A 9,217-nucleotide genomic window follows, 5' to 3' on the forward strand; every position below is an offset into this window, starting at 1 on the left:
TTTGTGAACGAGCGAAGGATGTGCAGGAAATGCCTCGGTTACCACGCTGGCAAATGCCGTGCACCACCGTGTGGAGTAGATGGATGCGGCGTTCAACATCACGAGCTGTTGCACGCGGAGGACACATCATCCGGTATCAGCCGCCACCAGGATCAACAGACTGGGCCAACAGGTAACAACCCGGGGTCTTTTGCTAACGTTCTAACCCATGCAGGAACAAATGATGGGGCGATCCTCAAATACGTGCCGGTGTCTCTTCATGGACCACCTGGACGTGTAGATACGTACGCCTTTCTTGATGATGGGTCTACATCGATACTCATGGATGAAGGACTGAGGGACGAGCTTGGTCTATCTGGCACACCTCATCCGCTGAGTCTAAAATGGACGGGAGGAGTGACCAGAGAAGAGGATGATTCGGAGAGGCTGCAAATATGTCTGAGCGGCTACGACGAGTCACCGACGGATGAATTGACACACGTGCACACCGTGAAACAACTCGCGCTACCAGCACAGTCAGTCGACGTGGTTCAACTGGCCGCCAAGTACCCCCACCTGAGGGGACTACCTGTGAGGCCATATTCGCGGGCTATGCCTCGCATACTCATCGGAGCAGATAACTGCCATTTGGGACAACCGTTGAAGACTGTGGGAAAACACGGTGAACCGGTCGCTTGGAACACCAGCTTGGGTTGGGTCATTTACGGTCCTTGCGTTGGTGGAGACGATCAACATGCCACCTCCATGAAGACATCCTCCTGCAGTAGGCAACGGACCACCACGCCGAAAGCTGGACAACAGTGGGACACCGAGCGACAAAGCACTCGACCGAAGATCGATCTTTCCGTCGACCCGGGAACGCCTTGCAAGGCTGCGGTGCCGCAGCGGTATGTATATCTAAAAAGAAATAACGTTTTTAATCCCGTTGTAGACGACCGAGCTGACGGAAAGGTAAAGGTACACTTAGCTGAAGAACGCGGCGGAAGAGTGGGCAACAATGCTTCGACCGATCGTCGGTTCTATCCGGTGACAAAATGGTCCGATCCTTCCGTGATACACGAGAAACCGCAAGACGAGGCGGCCGTGGAGCGATTTAGAAAACCAGTATATAAGTGTAGCTTCTATCCGTTGGGGGGACCACCGCATAGCAACTGCGAGGAAACTGCCAAACACTCTGCTAGGAAGGGCCGTAAAACGATCCACCGTCTCGGCAATCGTGTGCACATATGTCCGGTGCACAAGTTACAGGCTTGTAATAACTTACGCAATGATTTAGGCACAGGGAAGTAATTGTTCGGAAAACAGCACGGGATCACGGCATACCACGAGGTAGTTTGCAATAAGGAGACAGAATGTAAACAAATGCACGCGTTTTTATGACAGGTCACACAAGGAAGTGAAGCCACAGCTAAAATGGCGCAAGGTGATTAAAGGCAAATCAGATAAGCTGTGGTACACTTGGGGGATAATGTTGGAACCTCGCACCAAACTACCTGTCAGAAACGGGACATTTAAAACAAGCGTAGGCGTGAAACGATCAAGACACGAAGCGTAACCGAAGAAAGGGGTTTAAAAAGGCCGCAAAACAGGAACGAGTCTCTTTTCTAAACCAACCGCGGAAAACCGACAAATTTTTTGGCGCGTAATAGTACAATAAATCGTTTTTGGCAAGAAATTTAATCCGCCTTGATTTTAGTTCCCAACACTATCGGAGCCACGTATATTTTAGGACAAATTTCGAGAAACAATGACCTTACCAATGAAATTCTTTGAATCATTTGTACATTTCTCTTTTCACTCTGTGCAAAAGTAAAATCTTTCTTTGTAATGTGAAATTATAATGGTCAATCGCATTTCAATGACAGCAAATCGTAGCAGGCTACTTGTGGATTTGCTCCTGGTGACGATATTTTTTTCATAATTCCATCGTAGTTCACATTGATTTTAATGCAACAGAGCGATTCACTTCATTCTTCAGCTGATTGTCGAATAAAGCAGTTGAGTTTTTGGTAGTGTGACGGTGATGAAAATTTCCTAAAACTTGAACAATACTGTACACTGTTTTGTAAGATAGCCTGACAGGAACAGGGCACATATTTTCTGTGATCGAAGCTTGTGGAAGCCGGTTTGAGCATAATCACAAGTAAGTAGGACTACCTCGCGTCTACCTTTACCGTTTTATACTTAGAAAAGTTATAAATCTTACCAAAGATTTCACTGATTTTCGAACGCATTGTACTAAGATTCGCAAAGCATATTTGTGTCATTTTCTTTGCACTATCAAGCATATTCGATTATTTTAATCGAAGCGTCTTGATCTAAAGCTGAACAATGTTTCCGGGATTCGTTTACTTAAGAGCAATTAATCTAGTTAAGAAAGGCGATTTAGAGTTGTAATTTGAGAGAGACTGTGGACCGATTGTAAAATCAACCGCCTTTTAAAATTATCTTTATGCTTATATAGTGAAATCTAAGCCTCTAAGGTTAACCTCCTAAAGACTTACAGCTTAGAGAGGCGTTTATCTTAGCGGACTCAAATCATCGTAGGTATTGCTCCTGAGACAAACCTGCCATGGGTAAAATTCCCTGTACTGAAATTTGGCTTTCGACTAACACCAAACAAAATATTTCTGAAAATTGCCTTGGAAACAGTACACTTACAGAAAGAACAAAAGCAAGGGCAGCTGAGGTCAAGCTTTAATCAATTCAAGCTTTATTTATAACAAAGATGGTGTGAAATTTGTGACACATTTGGCAACCAGATGTTTGTCAAATGTGAGCTTTCATTTGGTTTTCCGGGTTTGGTTTTTTTACACGGGTTTCTTAAATTATACCTAGCGTGCCTGTGTTTTATCAACTATCCGTGCATTGTGAATGCGGCAAACGTTTTCCTGTTTATGCCTAGGTTTTGCGGAAGTTTTATTGTTTATATGTGGCACGTTTTCCTTATTTATGTTCTGGGGTAAAACACAAGAACGTTTACGCTTCTGGTGTTTAACGTTTCTTTCCTGGCTGCTGGATATGCGCTTACGCTTCTGGTGGTTAACGTCTTTTTACCTGGCTTTTGACAATGCTAAGTTAGATGTGACCTACTGTTAGCAGTAAATCTGCTACACAGTATTCAATAGTGAACGCTTTTTAGTTGAACGCTGTATAGTTGGCTGAAAGTTCATTAAAGAAGCATGCGTTTGTATAGAAAATCCGATATTTGAAAAAATCATAAAAAAAACTTATTAGCCGCGTTTCGACGAAACGATTTCTGCTTGCAAACTCCTGTTAAAATCACCGTTTCCCATGCAATGGAAAATCAAACAGAGCTGGGCAAATCTTATTCATGCAATTTTTGTCGATGGCAAGAATCTTTACTTGTAATCTTTTAATAGGTGCAAAGAAAACTGTGTATTTTGTTATTTAAACTTTTTTTTGGATGCCTGCACTTGAGAGAACATTCTTTTAAAAGTTTTTAGTGATTTTCGTATTGTAAAAACATGTGTTGATGTGTTAACCAGAATCGTGTCATGGAAACGCAAAACTATTCGCGTTTCTTTTTTTGACTGTGGAAGGGGAAAGATTCGCCATTAAACGATCTTTCCGTGAAGAGTTATCTATTGCCTGTTGAAAAAAAAATCATTTTGGCAAAAAACTTGCCAACTAAAAAGCACATAGGGTAACTGTACCAGTATTGGGCAGGTTAATTCAGCAGCAGCTCGTACACTTACAGTTTTTATTATTTTTCATGAAAGTGACATTATTTGGAACGATAAACTATCGTATTATGTTCTGCTATTTTTTATTTTCCAATTTAAATGTATTTTTTAGAGATATTCGTGAAAATGCAAACACTGTTTTTGTTATTATTTTCGGCAGGCTGTGCTCCTATTTTCGGCAACGCGAATATGGGTCAGAAAACGTTTTAATTAATGCCAATAGGTAGACAAAAATGTTAAAAACAGTTTTACACTTTCACTTTCCTAAGATTGGTGTTGAAAATTGCTTAAATTATTAATTTTATGTTGCCCATTTTGGGCATTTTGCCGCCAATTTTTACAGTCACTTTGATGTAGGCTACAAACAAAGTAGGAATTCGAGAAATGAGACTGCCTGACTGACGGCTATAGAGTACGGTTCCGACTGTCTCACAAATTATTGTTTTTCTCTCAAGTCATTGGATTATGCATAGTGAAATTGGTGATATTTGATACAAGAAATGTGGTTTTATGTGTCGACATGCGCATTGTAGTGTTCTTCTTGTCAACTTTTTAATGATTATTCAGCAAAATCAAAAGTATGTTATTGTTTCATGTTTCGGCAGGAGCCCACAGCATTGATCTGTCAAAAATCAACATTCCCTGTTTACCTATACCTACAGTCAGTCCAAAAAGTATTCGTCTAGCTGAATATTTTGCAGAAAAAGGCGAATTATGGCCGCAATAGGCATGGGGTGGTAAAAGTAATCATGGGGTTTGAGAAAGGGACCATCAATACACACGTTTTGCTAAAAAATAAGCATTTAAATAGTACTATATCAACCAAAATACATAAAAAACTAAAAAAAAAGTCGTTTGATGGGCGCGCAAAAAGTATTCATCCATCAGACTTTTGGCGTAATATGCGTAAGAAAACAAAGGTTGTGGAATCAAAAAATGTCCTGATGTTGTTTCTTATTGCATTTATGACTATTGGTGACTACTTGCACAACGCAAGAACTCATTTGAACCTTTAAAAAGGCGTATTTTTGATCCACTCATCCTACAAGACTTGTTCCAATTATTCTCTGGTGCAAATATTGCATTTCCGGACTACGTGGCCAAGTTCCATTGAAAAAATGGCAAATGACATCACATTGAGAGTCTATTAAATCATTTTCATCAGTTTGTTTTCAGCTGGTTTGGCGTTTCGAGCAAATGACAATGCTCTGTATGTTTTCCAGCTCGACTGTTCTTAATACATGTGATACATTTTAAGTAAAATTTCTCAGAACTGGGACTCAAAGTACTTAAAAACTGCATGAATATGTTTCCCCATCTCGTCTCCAATCATTTTGAATCATTTTTCTAGCTCACCTTACCTCACTGAGCCCTAGTATCATGACTCCATGTTGCTACCGATACACGAGATTTTGATGTTGCATCTTAGTAGACTGTTTTCGCTATGGTAGACGTCAGCCGTATGACCTTTTCGATTTAAACATGTTTTAATATGTTAGTAGAGCCTAATTTGAAACAAATTCCTGAATTATTTGATGCACCTTAACAGATTTGGCCACTTTCTGTGTATGATATTATTCAAACAAAACATGTTTGAAACAACTCACTCATTCAAGCTATTACATGACCAGCTACGATGAAATGCAGCATGACCCATCAACCAAACGTGACCCATCTATTCTCCTGACCTTATTGGCCATCACAAAATGCACTGATTCTTTCGTAAAATTTGATTTTTTGGACATTAAACCGATTCTTTCATTAGATTAACCGTCAAGGATGGCTACTAACATGGCAGTTTGTCACACAATTAGTGTCAGAAAAATGGCCAAACTCTGATCAAATAAAGGAACGAGGCCTCCCACACATTTTGTAACCTTCAAAAATGGGTAGGATAGGTTATGCATAAGTTAAAGATACGATTTGCGCCTTCATGCTTCAATCATTTAACTTCCCCGCCTTTAGTGCCTCTCTGACCGCTTGAAGTGCAATTGAAACAACAGAAATGTATTAATTTAGAAGGAAGTCATCAGTAGATTGATAATAATACATTTAATTCACGTCTACGTAGTGTTTGTCCAGCGTAAATAATTAAAAAGCTAGATGGACGAATACTTTTTGCGCGCCCATCAAACGACTTTTTTAGTTTTTTATGTATTTTGGTTGATACAGTACTATTTAAATGCTTATTTTTTAGCAAAACGTGTGTATTGATGGTCCCTTTATCAAACCTCATCATTACTTTTATCTCCCTATACGCATTGCGGCCATAATTCGCCTTTTTCTTTAAAATATTCAGCTAGACGAATACTTTTTGGACTGACCGTATGTATACTTTACCTTCTTGAATAAAAAAAAAGAGTCAACATGTTCGTTCCCGACATCAAACCCCTAGTGCAGTGGTTTTAAACCGGTTGAAAACCGCTGCCCTAGTGGAAAGTGGATGGTGATTCGATATGATACGATGATAGCGATTTCGATGTGAAATATTACTCTTTGGTGGATTCTGATATTCTGTAACAAATATCAAACAAAATCCATAAACTGTGCATTTAGCTATTACGTCGTTAAAAATGTCTTCTCGTTTTGATTTATGTAAAAAATATGGAGTATTGGCACTTGTAATTGGTGCCTACTTTGATCTCCAGGGTGGCCACTCAACCGGGAAAACCGGGAAAACCGGGAATTAGCCGGGAATTTTATTTTTCCGGGGAAAAAACCGGGAAAACCGGGAAATTATCACAAACTTTTGTCATCACTGTTTACCATCGTACTAATCTTACTAATCGATGAGGAACGTTTATGCGTTTATTTTTTCCAGTGTCCTCTTCGATCGTTTGTCTGGCTGCCCGGTTGGAAATCATGGAGGAGCGGATTGGGTCATTGGAGCGGGAGGTGAAATTAAGTAACCTAAAGCTATCCCGAATAGAAGAAAAGTTGAAAGAGCAGACACGGCAATTGTCGATGTTGATCGACCAAAAAGTGTTGAACGAGCCACAAAAACAGGAGCAGGTGCCGCAGCCGATAGAGGAAACAGAAAAGGATAAGGATGACGAGCAAATCCCGGTTCTGCCAGTAAGAACCGTAACAGACCTTAATATATTGAACCGTAGATGTGCCATAAATGAAGCGTTTTTACAGCAAATGGTAAGAGTAAACGTGGGTAATGACCATTAACCGGAGGAGTTAACCGATTTGTATCTTTCAGGCGGAAAAATTACAACAGATTGTGTTCGCATCGGAAAAGAGAAACCGGAACGCCAGACGAGTGATGGAGACGCTCGTCACGTACGACGTTCTATGCCAATTTAATTGGACTGGAAGAAATGCCAAAAATTACCGTACGTATTTAAGCACATTGTCGTCTCTCTCTCTCTCTCTCTCTCTCTCTCTCTCTCTCTCTTTCTTTCGCTCGCAAAATCCAAATCTAATCTAAATATTCTTTCTTTTCGCTCTCTTTTCTCTTCAGTAGCCACAACCAAGAACAGGTTTGCAAACCTGCATGGCATTATCGCTCTGCTAGTCAAAGCCCTCAGTTTTGGGCTTAATGCAGAGCAGACGGAGCAGGAGCGATCATCCATTACCAACAGTGTTCGCAATGCCGTGAACAAATCATCGCAAAACAAGAAGCGATTCTGCCAGACACGAAATGAATGAAAGCTCCTGTAGGGGGGTGGACGTCGTACGTGACGAGCGTCTCCATCACTCGGCTCACGTTCCGGGCTCTCGTTTGCGATGCGACCACCTCCTGTTGTAATTCTTGGCGCTGCCTCATGCTCATGATGTTCCTGCTCGTCTTCCTGATCCTCATCTGTTTCCTCTATCGCGTTGTGCTCTTCGCTGCTCAGCTGCGGCACATGCTCCTGAACCTCATCTTCATTCGCCGAATGCCGTTCCGCATCGGGTTGTCGAGCAGCTACTGTTTGTTCGATTAACATCGACAATAGCCGTGTCTGCTCGTCCTATTTTTGCTCCATTCTGGATAGCCGCGGGTGAGACAATCTGCTCGCCCGATAGCCCTATTGCAACCTTGCACCTCGGTACACACTTAGCACGCGGTATGGTGAGCGTGACCGAACCCTCGACCCCTCAGCTTCAATCAGCGATAGCCTAACTAACTAGGCGATTTCAGGGTTCCGGGGCTGTTCAGACAAGATGATCAAGAAGCAAAGAAGATGATAAAATTTGTAAAATAAAATATGATCTAGGGGTAACGCGGTTCCTTTCTAGCGATTGCTTGAGTATTTTTTGATTAACTTACAAGTTATTTACGGAAGAGAAAGAGATAGAGAGAGAGAAAGATAGAGAGAGAGATAGAGAGATAGAGAGAGAGAGAGAGAGAGAGAGAGAGAGAGAGAGAGAGAGGGGGTGGGGGGATAGAGAAAGAGCGCAGTGCTATACCAAAGCCTCATCAGCTGAACGCATTCTATTCCGCAACCCCATGTGCATCAAAGCTGTGTACAACTGTATCGTTCGTTCGGTTCTGGAATATTCGTGCGTAGTCTGGAGCCCAACTACCGCTTCTTCAATTGCTCGACTTGAGGCGATTCAACGTAAGCTCACGAGATATGCCCTACGCCTACTTCCCTGGCAGGATCGCAATAATCTTCCTCCGTATGCTGCGCGGTGCCGTCTTCTAGGCCTTGAACCTCTTTCGGTTAGAAGACGCAATGCACAGTGTTCTTTCATCGCTGGATTGCTAAATGGCTCTATCGACTCATCGCCTTTGTTGCATCGAGTCGATATATATGCACCATCCCGAACACTTAGGTCTAGAGAAACTCTACGGCTCGCTCAACCCCGTTCCAGTGCTGGTCGGTCAGACCCTATGTTCCGCATGTCGGCTGTCTTCAACACTGTCTCGGATTGCTTCGACTTCGACATCTCAACTCAGTGCCTCAAGGAACGTCTCCGGCTTTTGCCGGGGCCGCAGTGAATTGCGATGCAAATCTTGTTTTTGCTATGTATTTTTTTTATTGAACTGTTACATCTTAATTAGGCCATACGGCCCGTTGAAGATTAATAAATAATAATAATAATAATAATAAGTTATCGTACAAATAAATCTTGATCGTGAACAAACCAATGCCAATATCAAACAGCGTTAATACTGCTTCAAACATATCACAACTACTCTAAACCTATTATTGGGGTCCTTTCCGTTTTAAAATGGTAGGTTGAAATTTCAGCCTGTCAGCTGTTTGCATTGTATAGCAGTTTTCGAGCAGCTATCTAAGTGCGTATAATGTACAGGTGGGCTTATCCCAAGGTGTATGAATTTAGAAGACAGATTTTTATCGCTTCTGTTTCTGAATGAAGATTTTAAGAGTGTTTTGAGTATTCGTCAAGTCTCCAGAAAGCTTGTTTGAACAAAAGTTTTCACCCATCCTGTCAAAAAGTGATATTAAAATTTGGTGGTGTTTATATTTATCCCAAGGTGCATTCAAGAGATCCGGTGATGGAATCCAGAATAGAAGTATATGCAGTCCAGGTGTTCTCATAGCATGTTT

General features: G+C 41.5%; 1 protein-coding gene across 1 annotated transcript; it reads left to right on the plus strand.

Annotated features, from left to right (window-relative positions):
* Nucleotides 1–1,860: 1,860 nt before the first annotated feature.
* Nucleotides 1,861–7,940, plus strand: LOC121603175. Its single transcript, XM_041931882.1, has 4 exons — nucleotides 1,861–2,143; nucleotides 6,529–6,854; nucleotides 6,916–7,048; nucleotides 7,177–7,940. Coding segments are annotated over exons 1-4 (648 nt in total). The 5' UTR covers nucleotides 1,861–2,142; the 3' UTR covers nucleotides 7,365–7,940.
* The last annotated feature ends 1,277 nt before the right edge of the window (nucleotides 7,941–9,217 follow it).

This window comes from Anopheles merus, unplaced genomic scaffold (genome assembly GCF_017562075.2).
Source record: "Anopheles merus strain MAF unplaced genomic scaffold, AmerM5.1 LNR4000908, whole genome shotgun sequence".
NCBI classification, from domain to species: domain Eukaryota; kingdom Metazoa; phylum Arthropoda; class Insecta; order Diptera; family Culicidae; genus Anopheles; species Anopheles merus.